This window comes from Clarias gariepinus, chromosome 8 (assembly GCF_024256425.1).
Source record: "Clarias gariepinus isolate MV-2021 ecotype Netherlands chromosome 8, CGAR_prim_01v2, whole genome shotgun sequence".
In the NCBI taxonomy this organism is placed as follows: domain Eukaryota; kingdom Metazoa; phylum Chordata; class Actinopteri; order Siluriformes; family Clariidae; genus Clarias; species Clarias gariepinus.
This window is the reverse complement of record NC_071107.1, coordinates 29,794,835-29,815,936: the sequence shown is the minus strand read 5'-3', so window position 1 is coordinate 29,815,936 and position 21,102 is coordinate 29,794,835. Positions and strand designations below refer to the sequence as shown.

General features: G+C 37.9%; 1 protein-coding gene across 1 annotated transcript in view; it reads left to right on the top strand.

Moving 5' to 3' along the window:
* The first annotated feature begins 2,428 nt into the window (after positions 1-2,428).
* The window catches only part of col21a1 (collagen, type XXI, alpha 1), a 63,143-nt gene continuing 44,469 nt past the window's right edge, over positions 2,429-21,102 (top strand). Inside the window, exons 1-11 of the mRNA XM_053501292.1 lie at positions 2,429-2,629; positions 3,933-4,057; positions 4,650-4,780; positions 6,023-6,583; positions 12,141-12,306; positions 12,399-12,627; positions 15,798-15,971; positions 16,116-16,193; positions 16,650-16,658; positions 17,032-17,118; positions 17,644-17,706. Of these exons, the coding sequence (XP_053357267.1) occupies positions 4,032-4,057; positions 4,650-4,780; positions 6,023-6,583; positions 12,141-12,306; positions 12,399-12,627; positions 15,798-15,971; positions 16,116-16,193; positions 16,650-16,658; positions 17,032-17,118; positions 17,644-17,706 (1,524 nt within the window). The 5' untranslated portion in view covers positions 2,429-2,629; positions 3,933-4,031. The remainder of the gene's footprint in view (positions 2,630-3,932; positions 4,058-4,649; positions 4,781-6,022; positions 6,584-12,140; positions 12,307-12,398; positions 12,628-15,797; positions 15,972-16,115; positions 16,194-16,649; positions 16,659-17,031; positions 17,119-17,643; positions 17,707-21,102) is intronic.

The following is a 21,102-nucleotide window of genomic DNA, read 5'->3' as shown; positions in this document are numbered from 1 at the left end:
CAACTTAATTTTAAAATTTTTAACAGCTATAATATTCTTTTATTCACAGTTTATCAGTATACATTGTTATTTAATTAACTACTCAATTTTTAAGGACTTTTTTCACCTCATGTTATTAGCGATTATTATTTTAGCGGTCACAAAGATCCGGAAGCCGAGCATGTACTTCTGCCAAAATAAATAATAATAAAAAAAATTGGCTTGTAATATTATTCTAGAACGCTGCTCTGCTCAGTTTGAAGATGATAAGTTGCACATTTTCCCAACTCTAGTATCTCAACATGTAGGTTTAAGCTCTGATGAGCAAAAGAAAGTGAAGAATATTTTTGCGAAATACTAAATCAAAGTCCCAGAAGGGCTCTAAATAGTTTTGAATACAAGAGTCCACATGTAGGAACATGCACCGAGCAGGATTACTAAGAATTAAGAATAATGCAGTGGACTCGAAGCATGTGAAATATTTAAATTTACAGTTAAAGCGGAATGTCTTGCACAGATTATTATTAGCATTAAGTGTTCAAAAGTTACATGGAAAATAATTAATTGTAAAATACACCACAGGCATCAAACTGAACAATCTGTATTAAAAAAACAAGAAAATGACAAATTAAGTCAATTAAAAAGAACAATAAAAAGAGAATAATTATTCACATATTGGAGTTAGTTCCCAAATACATTACACGTTTCTAATTTTATGCCTCATTCGAAAAACCCACTTTGCAGGCATTATTGTTCCAAATCCACGACTGGAAATACACTGGCTGGCCAAAAAAAGCCACCGTTTGTATATAAATAAGCAAGCCAAAAATCGAAAAAAGAGCCTTTGATTGGATAATTTCTGCTGTGATTAATATATTTCAGCTGGCAACGATTCAGTGTGTAGCTTCTCATTTCTTAAACAAGCATGTCAGAAAGTATTCTGTGGTCATTGAAATGGAATTATTGTGTTTCAGACATGTTAAAGTATTGGCCCAGATCAAGCAAAGAAAACAAATAAGGAGATTGCAAAAATTACTGCAATTAGGTTAAAAACTGTACAAACACATTATTAAAACCTGGAAGGATGGTGCTAAATTGGGAAAAATGTAGTCAAGAAAAAAAAAACACACACACACACACACACACACACACACACACACACACACACACAAATGAACATGAATAGAGATCACTAAACACTTGGTGAAGTCACAAGGTTAAAAAAAAAAAAGTAGAAAGTTTAATAGTGAATGTCAAGCATTATTTGGCAGACAACCTTATCCAAGGTGACTTACATTTGTATCTCATTATACATCTGAACAGTTACTGTAAGGGTTAAGGGACACATGATGGTCATGGGATTTGAACCTGGCACCTACCTAACCATAGTCTAATGCCTTAACCACTGAGCTACCCCTGACCCGGTAGCTGACCCTGAGCATCTCAACATGCGCAATGTGATGAGAACTCTCAGGACTAGGACTAACCAGCTGTGTGGCTATAAGAAAACCACTTCTTTTTCAGACTAACTGATGAATCCAGATTGACCTTATTCCAGAGCGACTGGCATGTCCGGATAAAAAGGAAAGCACTTGTAGTGGTGCACCCAACATGCATAAAGGCCACTGTACAGTATGAGCCTATACAGGGAGCATCATAATCTGGGGTTGCTTCAGTTGGTCAGGTCTACCTGAATTCCTTAAATCAGCTGACTACCTGCGTGTACTGAATGACTAGGGTCATCACATCAATGCAGATTGTTTTTTGTTTTTTTTCCTTTCAAATTTCAAGATGAGAATGCCAAGATTTATCAGGCTCAAATTGGGAAAGAGTGGTTTTGGGACCATGCGGAATCAATTTCACACATGAATTGGTCACCAGAGAGTCCTGTTTTTAACCACACTAAAAGTCTTTGCATTGTGCTGAACAGACTTTGCAGAATGGTTAGACTCTCCCATCATCAATAAACTTCTCAACCAAAAATTAATTATGCTGTAAGTCTGAACAGAAATTAACATCATGCTTCAGTTTGGTTTTGCTTCGATTTTTTGAAACAGTGCCATGGCAAATGTGCACTGTAACCAAAGCGCAGGTGTGTGCAACAAAATATTAAAGTGTGCACCCTTTTTTTTTTTTTTTTGGCTTAAAGTACACAGTGTTTTGTGTTTATCTTTTGCTTTAACATGGTCTGTTTTAATACCTTGATAATAGAGTGCTTGTCATCCAAAACTATAGAGCAAGACAGTCAGAAAAAGACAAACACAGATAAATGGACACTGATAGAGACAGATATAAAGAGACTAAAAGAGAGTGACACACAAAGCAAGAAAGAAAAAGAGCCAACGAGCCAGAGATAGAAACAAAAAAGGGAGAGAGTAAAAAAGAGAGAGAGAGCTCAGACAGCTGAGAGAGACAGATAAAGAGAGAGAGAGAGAGAGAGAGAGAGAGAGAGAGAGAGAGAGAGAGAGAGAGAGAGTTGGAAAGTGGATGGAAAGGGCAGGAACATTCACTGGAGCAACATCTGCGACTCTGCAGCTTTCCAAAGCTTCTGCAGCCTAGTACACTGCGGAACCACGGCCATGGCACACCTATGAGGATGTAAGAGGGACTTCATTCAGCAAGAATCCAGCTCTGCACACGCTGACTTTGGGTAAACCCTTTCCCTTTTGTCTTAATTACTACTGTGATAGCATTAATTTTACTTGCATGGCTGATTGGGCTGGAAGTTGTTCGGCTTTGTATTATTTAAACTTTTTGTCACGAAAGTTTAAATAAAAGTCTCAGTTAGAAGTAACTGAGAAGGCCAATCAGACTGTTTTATATCCTATTTTTCTGAGGCTGTGTCCATTGTTGAGCTAATAAGTAACAAAAGCTTTTTTTCCTCTCTCTCTGCAGTTTGTTGAATCAAATTTCTTGCTAGATCTGTTTTTCATTTCATGGTTGTGTTCTATGTTTAACAATGGGTCATATCCTCTCGTAATCACATTTACAGTTCATATGCATCGAAACAGAAATTAAGTACCCAACCATATAGGCTGACAGTCTCTGCAGTGGCAACATACTTAAGACATTAACTAATCATCACTTCCCACGTTTGTGACACATATGCAGTTACATGCATATGAAGAATGAATGGAATTAATTGGCAGGCACTGCACTACACAAAAACAATGCTTTTTTTTGTGTGTTTCACATAACTTACATGTAGGGAAAAGAATGACAGTGTAGATAAGGATGAACAGCAGGAATCATAAGGGGGAATCCCCAACATGGAAAGAACTGGGGCTTTACATAGTGAGATACACAGAATGGCTCACTGTTCATTAATGTGGGGTTTACAGTTCATATACTGTAACTTGAAACACAAATTAAGCTCAGCATATCTAATTGACACTGATTGGACTCTTCCTTGTTGTCCACGTGTGTTGCAATATTCATTAATGAATTTCATCTACAGACATCCTATACATTATACTCTTAACTAAAAAAAAAAAAAAGAAACCTAATTTCAGTAATTTGTTTAAATGCTTCTGAGCAATGGACACACGTACAGTAGCAATATCTCATCTTGATGAATTAGTTGTTGAACAAAGGTCTCATGTCTTGCTCCAAACCTAAATAAATCAGCAAGCAAGCTGAACATTGCTCACAACCAAATTCCACAAAGCTTTCCAAGTCATGTTGTTAATAATGCATTTACAACAATTTTAGTAGTAATACGGTAGTAGTGAAAGTACTACGCTCTCAGAGTTCAATGAAAGGGTCCTCAAAAAGAGGTCATGAATTAAAAATGCCATCTAACTAACTGTCTGGCAGGCGTGAATGTACAGCTAGTTTTGAGCAAGTTAAATGCATCATCTTTACACACAGGAAGGTACTGTAATGTAAGTTATATTTTTTGAAATACTTTTTTTTTTTTTGTCATGAATACATGTGTTTGGTCATTATACCAGAACTGGAATTTCACTGTCTGACACTGTAAATGGATTCCGTGTGCGATTGGCAAAGAAGTAGCAATATCCAGTTCTGAGAAAGAGCAAGTAGGAGGGGATATGGCAACTGGCTCATATAAATGGTGGTGAGTTCCAGATTTACCCCTCCACGCCCCCCCACCCCCAACACACACAGAGGGATTTAGGAAAGAACTGGAGCAAGAGGCCATACTTGCTTCTTGAGGTCTAAGCCTAGAACAACCCACTGATACAACACACCAGGCTACGCATACTGTAAAACTGTAGGAGAAATTTACAATTTTTTAAAATAAAAAAATAAATAAATCGAATGATCACCAGATCAAAAAGACTGTCTTACATTCATGTTTCTTGTTTATTACTGTGGTTTCATAATGCCTGCAAATCTTTCCCCCTCTGGAAACCATAATAGAGTATGTGGTTTCCCACAGGAACCCTAGTTATATAAAGCCTCTCAAAATGTAATACTCCATAGCCAAACTGTGACCTGTGGTCCTAAAATGCAGCAGGACTTACAATACTGAACATATTGTATACATTCTGGGTGCCACTACAATACTGTCTGTCATCTTGCACACAACAAACAAAAGGAATTAACATCTCTTCATGCAACAAGCCATTAAAACCACTTTAGATTTCACAGAATCAACTGTCTAACTTGAGGTTCTCTAAGACACATTTATCTTCATCTCTCTTTAGGTACAAAACTGAGGCTTCGTGCTTCAGGATCATTGGTTGCAAAATGAGATCCATGCATTTTGTCTTTTGGTGTATGCACTTCATGTTTCTTCACTTATTTTGCGCAGCCCAAGACAAGGACATGAGATTAAGTAAGATGCTTCTCTCATTCCCATTATCACTGCATGAAGACTTCGGTTTGAAATAACATCATCTAATAATCATGGTCAACGCAGTTTTTTTTTTTTATTAGGACTTAAGTTAATTAAAAGATTGATTGTAATGTTTTTTTATATATATACATTGCATCTAAAAAAAATTTATATTGTGGAAAATGTTATTTTGTAGGTTTTTAATCTAGGTTCATTACAAAACAAGGGGAATAATAGAAGCCTTTTTTATTTTTTACTGTTTACGAGTAATGAAAATCCAAAATATTAGAATTTTCTATAATCATAAAAGGAGTTACAATACAGAAAAGTCCAACATCTAAAAAGGATGTAAATTTATGAACTCAATACTTGGTCAGGGCTTTAAGCAACTCGGATTTTGTGCCTCCGTACCCTTCCTCCAGACTTTGGGGCCTTGATTTCCAAATGAAATGCAAAATTTACATTCTAAAGAGGACTTTGGACCATTAAGCAACAGTCCAGTTTTTTTTCTCCTTAGCCTAGGCTGGTTCTGGGGTGGCTTGACTAGGACTGCAACAGCGTTTCCTGAAGACATCTGTGCGTGGTGGCTCTCGATGCACCGACTCCAGCCTCACTGCCCTCCCTGTGAAGCTCTCCCATGTTCTTGAATCAGAGTTGCCTGACAATCATCTCAAGGCTGCAGTCATCCCTCTTGCTTGTGCACCTTTCCCTACCATACTTTTCCCCTCTCAAACACGTTTCTGTGAATATGCTGCAATACAGCACTCTGTGAACAGTCAGAACTTGATCATGTTCTGGGCAAATGTCAAGGCAGCAGTCTTCCCCATGAGTGTGTTTGCATGCATGGAACTAGAACGAAAGCTGCAGTGTACTGTAGTAATACTATATGACTAATTGACTATATGACTATAGAATATAGTCTATAAGAATATACTTATTAAATATGTAATTTACTTAAAATGTCAGACTAGAAATTCTAATATTTTGTGATAATGAATTTTTTTTTTCATGAGCTGTGAGCCATACTCAAAATCTAATCAAAATCTAAAGAAAAAGAAATCTTATAATATTTCAGTAGATGTGAAATGAATCCAGAATAAGTTATGTAAACATAAATAGAATTTTAATCAAATTAAGAGGGGAAGAAAGAATTTCCACAATATTGTAATTTTTTTGAGATTCACTGTATATATACTTTCCCAACTAAATACATTTAGTAAGCCTGCTTCTTTTGCCTTGCAGGTTGCAGAACAGCTCCAAGTGACTTAGTATTTATACTTGATGGCTCATGGAGTGTGGATGACACAAATTTTGAAATAGTGAAACGGTGGCTGATGAACATTACAATCAGCTTTAACATTGGCCAGAAGTTCACCCAAGTTGGGGTGGTCCAGTACAGTGATGAACCTGTTTTACACATACCCCTGGGAAAACATTACTCAACCAATGACCTAATCAAAGCCATGGAGGACATAGAATATATGGGGGGCAACACCAACACTGGAAAAGCTATCAAGTTTGCTAACGAGAAACTGTTTGCACTATCAGAGCGTGGTCCGAATGGGGCTTCAAAAATCGCAGTGGTTATGACAGATGGGAAGTCACAAGATGCAGTGATGGAAGCTGCAGAGGCGGCAAGGAAAAAAGGGATAATACTTTTTGCAATTGGTGTTGGGTCAGAGACAGAGGAGACAGAGCTGAAAACAATTGCCAACAAGCCGTCCTCAACCTATGTTTTCTATGTGGAAGACTATAAAGCCATCTCCAAGATCCGTGAAGTTATTCGACAGAAGCTGTGTGAAGGTAAACTTTTTTAACTTAAAGAACATGAATGCTAAGAGCTGGCGCACATCTGATTCTGATCGTAACAAAGGCGCCTCTGCAAGACTTTGTTGACATGATGTGAAACATCACAGGCACACTGGCAGTGTGTTAATTGAGGCCTGTGTTTATGTGCATGATCTGTGTTATGCTGCTCAGATCCAATCCAGTGTTGTTCTGCATGCTGATGTCCATTTACGGTGTTTAGATGTCTTAGTCTTATTAAAAACAAAATTAAACTATCAATCAGTAGTGAAGGTTATATGTTACTCCTGAGAGAGCAAGAGAGAGAGAGAAAGAAAGTGAGAGAGATGAAAGATGCTTAATGTAATGCATATTACTTATACCAGTACAGCTGGCATTCTGGGAATTTTCCATTTTCACCTAGTAAAGCTAGTATGTTCCTACATGAGAATGAATCATGCCAATGGTTGAACGTCATGTTAAAGGAATGAGCAATGTCTGCCAGCTTTTCACCTATTTTCTCTTTTGTCTCCATCGTTATTGCTTGGCGCTTCTTAGCAGTAGTAGCTTCATCCCCGCTGCTTTTGCGCATACTTACAATTAAATTTAGGCATTTGGCAGACGCCCTTATCCAGATTATTATACAGTACATCTGAGTAGTTGAGGGTTAAGGGCCTTGCTCAAGGGCCCAACAATGGCAACTTGGTGGTTGTGGGCTTTGAATCCGGGACCTTCTAAAACGGTCAAACTCATGTAGATATTTAATGAATAAATAAAACATTTTTAATCTTGTGTTGTAAACAAATTTTAACTAACATTAAATACTTATGATTAAATATTGTCCTTGAAATTTTTTAAAACTAATAAAACGAAGGCAGGGTTTAGAAATTATGTGATATTGTTTATTTATTTACCCTATTATTGATCTCTTCAATGGCAGGAATCACACTGTAATTGACAGATGACATCATTTTATGTATAACATATGAGCTGTTTATTATATATGGGCTTAACAATTTACTGTTTGACCTAAAGTTCTATATTTGTATTCTTACAGGTTGTTAGGTGTATGTGGGTGGATTATCAATTTGCATTGGATTGCCATGGGACTGACTTCACAAATAATTTTTCTGCTTATAAAATAACATAGGTATATAATACATAGGTTTATTTGTATATAGGGAAACTCTTTGTTGTAGTCCTGTGTGGTGTTTAGAGTCATTAAATTATGGGGAGGGGGATTCAAGAACATTCAGATTGGATAAGCAAGATCTCTTCCTGCACTTTAACTTTTCCTCAGACTGGAGGTTTTGAATGCGGCTTGACTCGAGACGTGTAAGTAAATAAAATCATCAACATAGGAAAAGTGTTTTCATAGCCCTTAAAACAGGCCAGAACTTAACTGTAATGTGTGCTACATTAAACAAACCACCAAATCGCTGCTCCTTTGCCCCATGGTCCCAAATTTCTAAGAAAGAATCAGCAGGTGTTTAAAAAGGCCTAGGACCTACTTTTTCCAATAGAAATAGCTCCATCACATGCCTGACACACAGCAAAACAAGGAACACCATGTATTGCATAGTTGGAAACATTTTTCACAATTCCTAACATTTAACCCTAGTAAACACTCCCTGTCTTTGGTAAGTTATGAGACTACTTTATATCAAAAATAATAGTACTTTAAAGAGATTTATTCCAGCTTTAATTTCTTTCAACACATTCCCAGGTCGTCAGAAGTTTACACACACTTAGTATTTGGTAGCATCGCTTATCAATTGTTTCAGGTTGGTCAAATGTCTTTTTTTTTAATAAGCAAAAAAAAAGTTGCTGGAATTTTAACCCATTCCTTTTGACAGAACTGTTGCAAACGAGTCAGGTTTACAGGCCTCACTGCTTGCACATGCTATTTCACTTCTGCCACAAATCCTTATTTGAATTGGGGTCACAACAGGACCTTGTCCATGTGGAAGCCCAATTTGTGTTCAGGCTTTAACTTCCTGATATTCTGAGATGTCTCTTAATATACTGTATTTACATAATGGTCCTTCCTCATGATTCCATCTATTTTGTGTAGTGCCCCAGTGCCTCCTGGAGCAAAGCACCCACACAACATGATGCTGCCAACCATGTGTTTTACAGTGACCAGTTCAGACCAGAGAAAGTTTCTCTAAAGCTTAAGATCTTTGTCGTTGTGTGCAGCTGCAAACCGTAGTCTGGCTTTCTTTGGTGGTTTTGGAGTAGTAGTTCTCTTTTGATGAGCAGCCCTAAAGGTTATGTTGCCATCGGTCTCGTTTTACTGTGGATATAGATACTTTTGTACTTGTTTCCTTAAAAGGTCCTTTTGCTGTTGTTCTGAGATTGATTTGTACTTTTTGTAGCAAAGTATAGGTTTCCTTTATTTCTGAGAGGTATGATAGCTGCATGGTCCGATGGTGTTTATACTTGTGTAATATTATTTGTGTAGATTAACATGGTACCTTCAGGAATATGGAAATTGTCTGCAAGGATGAACCAGATTTGTGGAGGCTCACAGTTGTTTTTATGAGGACTAGACTGATTTATTTTGATGTTCCCATGATGTCAAACAAAGAGAGACTTAGTTTTGAAGCCATGGAAGCACACCTCCAATTGACTCAAATGATGTCAGTTAGCCTAACGGAAGCTTCTAATACCATGAGATAATTTTCTGGAATTTTTCAAACTATTTAAATACATAATCAACTGAGTGTATACAAACTTCTGACCCATTGTAGTCATCATATAATAAATTCAGTAAAATTATCTGTAAACTGTTGGAACAATTGCTTGGTTTATACATAAAATAGATTTTCTAAGTATATGTAAACTTCTTCTGTATGCACTGCTTTCAGCATGGCCCAACATTTTCCAGGGACAAAAAAAGTTTGCCAGCAACTCAAATCATAAACTAGGGACAGTTTCTTTTTCCCTTTTTTTCCCTCCCATTTTCAGTAATAATGTTAGTGCTACTAGTGGAAAAAGGTTAGTCTGGGTCCTACTTAAAGGATACTTGTTTATGGTATATATGCCTCCTTAAGACTTGCAAGTAAATCATTAAAATTTGACTGGGTGCTTCTCTACCTTTACCTTTCATCAAGTTAGAGTAGTTACTACAGATGAAGTACCAGATCTTATATATACAGTATATAAGTTTAGATATCAGGTCAACAACCCTGGCTTTCGTTTACAGGAAAACAAAGGCAGTTCCAAGCCAAGAATCTCATCCGAAACATACACAATTCTAATATAAAGAATCAAGATCAAATGAACCTAAACCAGAACAAACCTCACCTACTGTATATAAATCACCTCCTTGTTTCCAAAAAGACATGAAAATGATGATTTTATAATGGTAACACACTTGCTGAAAGTATGTATGACTTAAGTTCCTAGCTAATTTGCAGACTAAATCTATTTCATAGTAAAATGTCTATCTTTAACTAGCTAGCAAAGTAAATAGAGTTACATTAACAGTAATGCAGTTATTATAAATTTCAGAAAGAAAAGAAAATACTATTTTAAAGCTCAGACTCAAAAGAAAAGATGGAGATGGCTCAAACTGTGCACTCACTATTTCTGTTTTTTGGCTTTGATCAAACTAAAAGTTTGATTCGGTTATAATATTGTAGTGTTTATTCACTACATTGAACCACCAAAAAAAAAAAAGCTTCAAAGTCAGAATTATGTATAGGACATTCATAACCAGTATTAAGATAGTTCAAATAAATAAAGGATGCTCATTCTTTCAAATTCTACTTAGTAGCCCTTTTCCTGCTAGTGAGATCCTACCCCCACCTAAAGTGCACAATGGTGCTGCAATCATGCCTTACCACAGGGATAGGATTTGTCACCTGATGAGTGGTACATGGCTTTGATGTAGCACTAGATGTGAAGCCATAAGAGTAAATTTGTTTCATCATGCTTGAAGAGTGCATCATAAGTGTCTTCCAATTGTTTTTTTTTTTACTCTTAAATGGCATCAATCTAGTCACTCTTCCATGAAGGACTAATGGTAGAGACAGGATTTCTGAAATTGGTGTTCTTTCAGAGGGTTCTCCCATCTTTGGTGTGGACATCTGAAGCTCTAATGGTGTGGTCATTGGGTTAATGGTCACTTCCCTGACCAAGACCCTTCTAGGGTTAACCCTAACCCTACTGTGTTTGGCCAGGTAACCAGTTGGCTCCTTTCCAACCTTGTTCTATTTTTTTTATTTTTGCTGATGAGGCTCACTGTTTCCTGGTAACATTATACAGTATAAAAGACAATTAAAGATAATAAGAGCAGACAGAATGCATTTGAGCTTCGTTTGGAGCTCTTAACGAGTAGCCTGGAGGGGGGGGGGGGTGTCTGTTTATAAATGTTTTTACAAATGCAGACATTTTACAAATGTATAATATTAGAAAGTTACTTTATCAGTAGTATGTAAGAGATGCTACTGTATGCTTTTTATGAATTATAGGTCAATTTTTCAATATTGTGAAATAAGTAAGTAGATTTAGGCCCTGTATCATATCCTGAAGTCCACTTTTTTGCATGCCTGCAAAGGTTGTGTCCTATTTAATTTTTAACCTTTAAATGGTGTGCCTTCTATGCACCATGCTGCAAGCAGCTTTTTTTTTTTTTTTTTTTTTTTTATCAAAAAAGGTCATCAAAGCAGACTGCTACGGCTTTTTACCCAAAAACCTGTTTGAGTATGAGTAAGAAAAAATCAAAGCAGACAGAAGAATGCATGCTGGATTACCAGACCACAATGTCACCAAAGTGTGGACTTGGTGATATGGGGCATGGCTCTTTTCTTTTGCATTCAGAGCAAGTTATAAGCAGTGTCTGACTAAAGCTTTCACCTGGAGGTAAATTCAGCATGATGACTCAAAGGGTGAACCTCTGCTTCAAGAATAAATGTTTAAAAAGAAACAACATTTGAGACAGTCTCTTGTTTCTATTGCAATCTGTAGGTTTCATACTTTCCTGTTTGTATTTGCTGCGCTTAACTCTATTTATACACTAATAATTTATGTGTTTCAGTTTTGTGATTCTTGCCCTTTGGATTTGATCACTGTACTTATTAAATATACCCTATCCTTTATTTGCATCTGTCAAGTCTGCACAAGTCTGTGAATTCATGACAGTAGGTAAAAGATTCATGGCTGGTTTAGGGTCAGAATTATGGAAAAAAAATAACTGGAAGTTACTCATTTTTCACCACTCTTGTTGCAATAAATAACACAAAACCATTGTAATATTAATAAATGTGAATTATGAAGCATTTGTGGACTTTTTTGCACTGGCTAGGCTGTACCTTGGACAGCTTGCATATTTGCAAGATGTCCAGAGTTCCATGCCAAGGTCTGATGCTTACTGATTTACTTTACAGATTCTTTACTTTAGCACAAGACCAAAAAAAAGACAATTCTTTAAAACTTTTTTTTTTTTTGGCAATACAGGAAAGAGAATTAGGTTATTAAGGAGGTATGAAAAAGAACTTTTATGTATGGCCATACACGGTGCAATAACACAACTGTTTTTTTTTGTTTCCCCTCTTTAATATATCCTTAGAGACTGTATGTCCAAACAAAATACCAATTAACTCTCGGGATGAGAAGGGATTTGACATTCTGTCTCACCTGAAATTGGCCAAAAACGCTAAAAAGACACAAGGATCACTTTATGGAATTAAAGCCTACCAAGTGACGCCCAAAGATGATTTAACGGAGGATACAAGGTACCATCTGAAAAGAATTCTGTTGTTCTTACAGTAAATTTTCATCGGTTTGTTTTTGCTTGCAAACAGTCACAAGTCTTTAATTTTCATAGGACACTGTTTCCTGATGGGCTTCCACCTTCTTACGTGTTTGTGGCCACACTTAAATACAAGGGTTCTCTCCTAACAGAGGACTGGGATCTCTGGAGAATACAGACTAGGGATGGAGAGTCTCAAATGGCAGTTACTTTGAGTGGTTTGAAGAGAACAGTTATGTTCACTACTACAAGCACTGCTCCAAGCGGAATACAGACAGTGGTCTTCAGCAAATCACCAGCAAAGGTATACCTGTAGTAGTTTTAGACATTTCCCCGAAAATATTGAAAGTAACTTTTTCATATTTCAGCACTTTTCTTATTCCTATGTCAGAAGGATACTCTATATTCATATTTAAAGACTTTTGAATGCATAGTAAAATACTATTATATAGTAAGTGATACAGTATATAGAGGCCTTCAAATTTAAATTTAGTCGTATGACTTTGGGAATTTTGGAAACCCCTTTGGGGAAAACCCTAAACAGTAACTCAATAGAACAGTTTGCCTCAAAAAGGATGCATAAGCACAACCCAAGAATATAACATAGCTTACAGTGGTCTTTTTTAGAGCATTGCACTGTCTTTCTACAGTATTTTGTCTGCTATAAGTACTCTGCAATTTTGTTAGGCATTATAGAAAGATGCACTGAAGTGTTCCCTTTCAACCCTATTAGTTAATATTGTGAAGCTATATTAATACCTACAAGGTCTGTCCAGAAAAAGTCCAGACATTTTAAATATCACGAGAACGGTTTGCGTGATGATGTAACCTGGCAGCTAAGGAGAATAGACTGGAATGCACATGTAGAAACAATGACAACTTCATTGTACTAATCAGTGTTGTGTTAGATGACATTCATCATCTAACCAGCATCTAAATTCCTAATTCGACCATCGACATCTGGAGAACATGTCTGTGGCTAAAGGAGCAAAGAAGGCCAGTGATCGTCCCAATACAGAAAAAACTTGACACAAATGATGCCACACGCTCGTCCTGAACAACGTCTGAGTACAACCATGGATACTACGATAATACTACGCTACTTAACCAGACACGCACACAAACAGTTCAAAGGTGAAAGTTGGAGTAAAGTTGGAAAATGGAGTTTTCTAGTATTGTTTATTATTGCTGATTGGCTGGTGCTCTGATGCTGGGGTGGCGTCTCTCGGGTAAGCCCTTCAGGGCTGCGTTGCTTGCTTGGTTACTGATGGCGGAGCTCTGGCACTTCTATGAATTCTTCATTGCAGAACTTTTGGAGTTCTGGCACGAAGTTTCTTGAAGGTCTCGGAGTGCGGATGAGCAGTTCGCTTGCCGGTCAGATGCAGGGCAATTGTTGACGGTGGAAGAGCTTGCTTCAACCTGTAAGTGACTTTCAGCCATTGGACGACGAATAGAGGACCCTTATACCCCTTTTCCACTGCTCTGGTTCCCGTGCCGGTTCCCAATTTTGGAACCAGTGCGGCGCTTTTCCACAGAAAAAAATTTGTGCCAGAGCCCCAAAATAAACACCGAACCGGCCCCTAAACTCTGCTGGTCTAGTTGCGAGAACCTGTGACGTCCCGAGCGGTGGGCGGAGTTATTGGAAGAGTTTAAAAAAAAAGTGTTTTTTCGGCATTTTGGACATTCGCCGAGATTCAGCAGGAATTGGAAAGTGAATAAGCTGCTTTTGGATACTGAAATACATTTTCATACTAATTTGGAGCATAACCAGTAAACTGACTTCGGCCATGGTCGTTTCTGTTTAGTGGGCGTGGCCTGTGAAGTATTATCATGCAGCTCCCGCTGAGCTCCTGTCTAGTGTAAATGCGGGCTTTTTCTGTGGAAAAAGTTTTGCCCTAATGGCATTTAAATATTGTCCGAAATAGTGCCTCTTGCCGTACACCTCTTTATTTGTTCAGTTACGAGGACACGGGACGTCCTGCGTCCTGGGGTCAATGATAGTGTCAAAGTGTCTCGGTGGTTCCCCTCGCCAACTCGGGGTGAACCCGCAAAACTGTCCGCTTTGTGTTCGGGTTTAATTTGCGGCATCTGGTCTCAGCGTAGATCCAGGCACACCGGGGCTTCCTGTCTTATGCCTGGTTAAGCTTCCGGCAACTTTGTTTTACAGACGATCCTTTATGTTCGTGGATATGCTTCTTTATGTTCGCGGATGCTCAATAAGGTTATTAGGATTTTGCCAGTCGGCTGGGAGCGGAGTTCTGGAATGTAATAGACTGATTGTCCGCTCTGGGAGCCCTGTTTATCCCTACAGTTTCTAGAAGGGAAGTGGCGCTGGGGAGCACATCACCAACCTTGGATGGCTCATAAAGAAGGCACGAGAATATCAAAGACCTTTACATGTGTTTCACTGATTACACAACGGCATATGACTATATTAAACATGAAAAGTTGTGGACTTTCTTCCTAGAAATGGGAACACCTACTCATTTTGTCCAGCTCAGGAGATTGCTTTATGTCAACTAAGAAGCCACATTGAGAACTGTGTATGGTGATACGGAGTGGCTCAATATCGGGAAAGGGACAAAACAAGGCTCCATTTTACTACTTGTACTTTTCAACTTTCAACTACCAGAAGATATTGAAAAAAAGTGGAGTGAAAACTTGAAGCAGCAACAGTGCAAGGATGTGGTTGCGCTTCAACATTAAGAAGACAACGGTGATAACCTCCGAAAATAGAGGCTGCATCGAGACTTAGACAATCAGAACAGACAGACATAAAGAAGACTGACACCTTTGAGTTGTAGTGCTAGAGGAGATGGTTGTGAATCCCAGAATCAACAACAAAGAAGTCCTAGAGCGCATCAAGCCAGAGACCTCGGTGCGAGCAAAAATCACCAAGCAGAAATTATCCTATTTCGGTCACGTCACGTGAAGCAATTAATTTGAGAAAGCAGTCATGCTGGGAATTGTCTGTGGAAGTATGAGAACAGGTTGCCCGAGGAGTTGATGGCTAGATCTGGTCAAATCTAAAACCAACACGGGCATGGTTAAACTCAAACAAGTGGTGATCAATAAAACTGTGTGGAGGGGAATGATTCACAGAATGAATGAAAATCGCCCTCGATTAAATAGATAATTTATTGATTGATTGATTGTTAAATGCTTCAAAGACAAGGCCTGCAAACCTGAAAATGTAGCCTGTACATGTTCAACAATCAACAAAGATCAACAACTGACAGCGCAAGAACTAGAAGTTTTTTTTTTCTGGAGAGAGACATATATGTAAGAATATTACAACAGTGCCGCTCCATTTGTGCTAAAAATATTTCCCATACCATTCTTTTATATATGATTGTATATTATATATTAACTTTGTTAATGGAAGATGCCAATAATAGTGTAGTTGTAGTCTTGCATAAGATCAAGCATAATTGTGACATTTTATTAGATTACTGTTCATTTTTCCTTCCTCAGAGGCTCTTTGACGAAAGGTGGCATCAGGTTCGTCTTCTGGTAACAGAGGAAGATGTAACGCTTTATGTTGATGACTTGGAAATTGAAAGCTTGCCCCTGGAACCCCCTGCTGGCATTTTTATCAATGGAAAGACCCAAGTTGGGAAATATGTCAGAAAAGAAACAACTGTTCCTGTAAGTGTACCATATACTTAATTTTAATCAGTGTAATTGAAATTTTAGAAAAAAATATATTAGAACATGGTAAGATAATGGTTTAATATTTAATTAATATTAATACAAAGAAACAATAATTCATCATAAATTATGCTTAAACAGTTTGAAATTCAGAAACTACGAATCTACTGTGACCCCGAGCAGAATAACAGGGAAACTGCTTGTGAAATACCTGGAGTTGTGAGTACCAAATTCTTGGATATTGATATTTTGGCACAAGCTATTATATTCCAACTATTAATGTCACATTATTTTTCCAGAATAAAGCATACTGTGATATCAATTATGAGTGACTTGGTATTTGAGATGTGTTCTGATAATCTCATAACGCATCCTCATAACCCGCCCCCTCCTCCCATTTCCTAGCCTAATAAATGAATTTATTCACATTTGTAGTAGCACTCAACAACACCCTAAGGTCTTTCTGCAGGTCCAGTAGGACTTAAATGGACCCTAAATGTTACAGTATATCAACACTGGAGATTTTGCTGTGCATGCATAATGATGTTAATCTAACCAAGTTTTTATGCTCCTCCGTCACACATTCAACTTACTAAACTTGACTGCCTGATCTAGAACTGCCTGATAGACAGTTCATGTTGTCTGATAACATCATACCATTCTTTTCATTTGTAGAACGGAGAGGTATGTATTTTGGCCAGTGTCTTTTCTTACTTTCAAAAGTAACTGCTAAGCTCATTTCAGCTGCAGAGGTAAGATTTTCTGTACTTTCTTTTTTGTTGCAAAAGCACAAAAGCAAAATAAAAAACAAACATGCATGCAATTGTATTTGTATGGATATGATTACATACTAAATGTTACCCTATGTTGAAAATTTTGAATGTTTAACGTTTTATTCTCTCGAGGCACTGACTGCTGTTTTGCATTATGCTGCATGTACTTTCAAATGCACCAGAAACAATGTTTTATTCAAAACTGTAGCTGATGGAAACCCCAGGACTTTCATTTGAGCTGAGAAATTTGAACTAATATGAGCTTTTTTTGGGGCTTCTTTCAGTGTGCCAACGGGTTTGCTGATGATATTGATCCTACCCCAGAGCCATGCATCTGTCCACCTGGGGCACCTGGAACTCCAGGCCAAAAGGTTGAAACCTTTAGCCATTTTTCTATTCTGCTGTAGTAAATTAAGCTTTATGTGTGAGTATGACTAAAGGGAGACATGTAGTTTTCTAAAGGATTCAGGAATTCAGTTTAACACTGCACTACTGTACATTTACCTGAACACTCTATAAGGAATGTTTAAAGTTTATAATGTCATGTCTTGACTTGAAACTATGTGCTGCAAGTGATCACAATAAAGGTTAATCAGACTGGCAAAATCTTACCATGGCATAAAGCTTTAAACTGCCACATACAGTAGAAGACTTAGAAATAAAGAGTCATACCCATTACAGTGAGTAAAATAAGAAAATAATTTACTGTTAGGTTGAACTCCCATCTTAACCATCTGCTTAAAGTGAGCAGAGCTTGTATTACTACAGTAAATAATAATCACTTTCTTAAGCTAGGAATGTCCAATTATCTATTAAATATTTAACCTTTAATTTATAGAGGATGTTAGTTCTTATATAAAATGTGTTATATTATCTGCATGTTCGAATCATTTTAGGGAGAGCCAGGAAGAGCTGGGGATCCTGGGAGACCTGGTCTTACTGGTGCTGATGGTAAGCCTGTGAGTACTACACAGTTTAATACAAACCTCAAATCAGCAGGGAGCATGCAGAGCTAGAAACATTAAATTATTTCGCTTAACCTTTACCTAAGCAGTTAAAAACACAACACACCTCCAATAACTTGAATTTATTTGTTTTTTAGTTACTGCTAACTTTTTATTTCCAAAATATGACATGACCTAAAAGTAACTTTTGATTAATTAATCAAATAATGCAGGTCATGTCATATTTTATGAAAGCTTTATTTATGAATGTTTGTCATTAAAGTCCCCAACAAATTTAGTTCATATGGGCAAAAAATGTTTATAAAAAAAAAAAAATGGCCAAAAAATAATTTAATTATCTCTGGTTTGTTTTAACACATTTTCACACACTGTCCTTTTTAAACAAACTAAACTCACTCCTCTTTAAATGGACCAAAAAGTGAAGCAACAAAAAAGAGACTCTTAAGTTCTTTCTTAATTCACACTGTGAGTTCATTTGAAAGAGGACTCTGGTCTCTTTCTGATCCTCTTTAGCTCTGGTGTGGCCTTGGTCCTCTTTCTGGGTTCTCTGGAGCTCTCAGTCCTCTTCTGCTTTAGATTATGAGCTAGAGGCCATGCTTAATGACACCACCACCATCACTGCCACACTGGCCCTGGAACAACTTGTCTGTAAATTCAGAGCTGTGTTTCCTCTGGATAAGAAGTATGATAATGTTTACATTTCTCAGCTGATTTCAGTGAGTCATTTTATGTTAAGTAATTTATTTTATTAATTAAAATTTAGCTAGTTAGGCCTAATATTACCCTATACTTAGCTATTAATATTGTACTTTTGTTATATACTGTGTCAGGGAGGGTAAATTTAGCAGAGATGTTAAATCTTCTCTGAAAACAGAAGAGCCTATGCAAATCTCGTTGAGAACCATAGCCTTTATTTTCATCTCAGCTGTTTTTTGTTGTTTTTGTTTTTTCAAGATAAAGACAATTAGGTTTTAGATGCAAAAAAAAAAAAAAAAAGATAAAAAAAAGACAACAGACCAGAAGTTCATTTCCTGATATGTACATCCAGACCTGTTAAACTTGGAACATAACAGCTTTGGTGGGAGACGACTCAATATCTAGACAAGTAAAAGCATTGGTATAGATGGTCTAAAATTAAATAAAACTTGCAGTATAACTAAGTGGACAGGCAGAACACAGATGCCAACAAAGGTGGAAAAAAGTTCTCTTTTATTTAAGGAGTTGGGAAGAGAACAAAGACTGAAAGGTGCACATAGCACACCGCTCATCCAATGGTCAAATCAAATTCCTTTTCTATCCAGGATGCGAGTCGATGAAGGCAAGTTGTTATGTACTACCAGATGTTCCATGTTTCATAGCCTGTGTGCGTGCTCTTTGGCTGTCCAAAACATGAGAGGGGCTGAAGGGGCAAAGTGCTTTCTTTCCAAGCTAGGTTCTGGCCCGGCGCTACACCTCGAACAAGTACAGTAGACCGTTAATGGAGAGAAACCAGCATGTTATGCAAGAATTAGTGTCTTTAGCCCATCCACTGTAAAGAAGCATGGTCAGTTACAAAATGCAAGTGGCAAACGGAAAGGTAGTATTTCAGCTCCTTCATGACCCACTTAATGGCAAGGGCTTCTTGCTCCACATAGTGGTGTTCTGGGCTGGAGTAAGTTTCCTGCTCACATACAAGATGTCCTTTGCCCTCAAACCTTTGTGTCAGCACTGCATGCAGCCCTGTCTCCGAGGCATTGGTGTGAACCAGGAAAGGGTGGTTAAAGTCTGAGTTGTTTCTTCAGCTGCTGGAAAGCTCGTTACTTTGTTTACTGTATGTCCACCATAGACTTTCAGGTTGGCCTTTTTTTTTTTTTTTTTTTTAGCAAAAGTTAGGTACAAAGCACTTGAATTATCTCTCTCAAAAAAGGCAAAAACTGTCTCTTCGAGTAAAACTGTTTGAGATGGCCTTCTTGCCTGAGCCCTCTTGCCAAGGTCGATGGATGCACATAAGGAGTAGTGGTCATAGGCTTGTCTCTGGGGGTCTCCAGGGCTTCTACTGTCACTTGTGTTGTGTCAGGGGCGTCAATGCTAATGGCTTTCCCTTTCTTCATCAGGGATGAAGTGCAGAAACCAGTTTAGCAACACCTGTTTGGTTACTTCTCCTGAGGAAAGCTGGTCTGATGCTTGACTGAGCATATACTTGGGTGATGTTGGCAATGTAGGACGATGGAACTCGATAGTCGAATAGATAATAGATAACTATTCCATTTATACCACACAGACAGGTATTTTTAAAAGCAGGGGATTTTTACATGTTTTGGCTTTTTGGCCAAATGCAAACTCCATTTTTGGTCACTGAAAGCAGACTTTTGGGAAAACTCCTTCCAGGGTGAAGCTATTTTAATGTCTGGACAGGAAAAAACTGAGCTTTCGGGTTTTAAGAGCATGCATAGTCGGAATCTGCTTTGTTTGAGATCAGAGGGTCACATACTAGGCGAGTACTTTTTTTTAAAGCTTCCGATTGGCCAGAATATACACTCAACAAAAATATAAACGCAACACCTTTGTTTCTGCTCCGATTTTTCATGAGATGGACTTAAAGATTTAAAATTCATTCCAGATACACAATATTACAATTTCTCTCAAACATTGTTCACAAATCAGTCTAAATGTGTGATAGTGAGCACTTCTGCTTTGCTGAGATAATCCATCCCACCTCACAGGTGTGCCACATCAAGATGCTGATCTGAGATCATGAGTAGGTCACAGGTGTACCTTATACTGCCCACAATAAAAGGCAGTAAAACCCTGGAATGCTTTATTGGGGGTCTGGGGACTCAGTATCTGGTGTGACCACCATTTGCCTCATGCAGTGCAACACATCATCTTCGCATAGAATTTATCAGATTGTCAATTGTGGCCTGTGGAATGTTGGTCCACTCCTCTTCAATGGCTGTGCGAAGTTGTTGGATATTAGTGGGAACTGGTACACGCTGTCGTATATACGCCGGTCAAGCACATCCCAAACATGCTCAACGGGTGACATGTCCGGTGAGTATGCTGGCCATGCAAGAACTGGGACATTTTCAGCTTCCAAGAACTGTGTACAGATCCTTGCAACATCCTCAGCAAGATAATGCATCCGTGCATTATCTTGCTGAAATGGATGTATGGCACAACAATGGGCCTCAGGATCTCATCACGGTATCTCTGTGCATTCAAAATGCCATCAATAAAATGTACCTGTGTTCTTCGTCTATAACCAATGCCTGCCCATACCATAACCCCACCACCACCATGGGCCACTCGATCCACAACATTGACATCAGCAAAGCGCTCACCCACACAACGCCACACACGCTGTCTGCCATCTGCCCTGAACAATGTAAACCGAGATTCATCCGTGAAGAG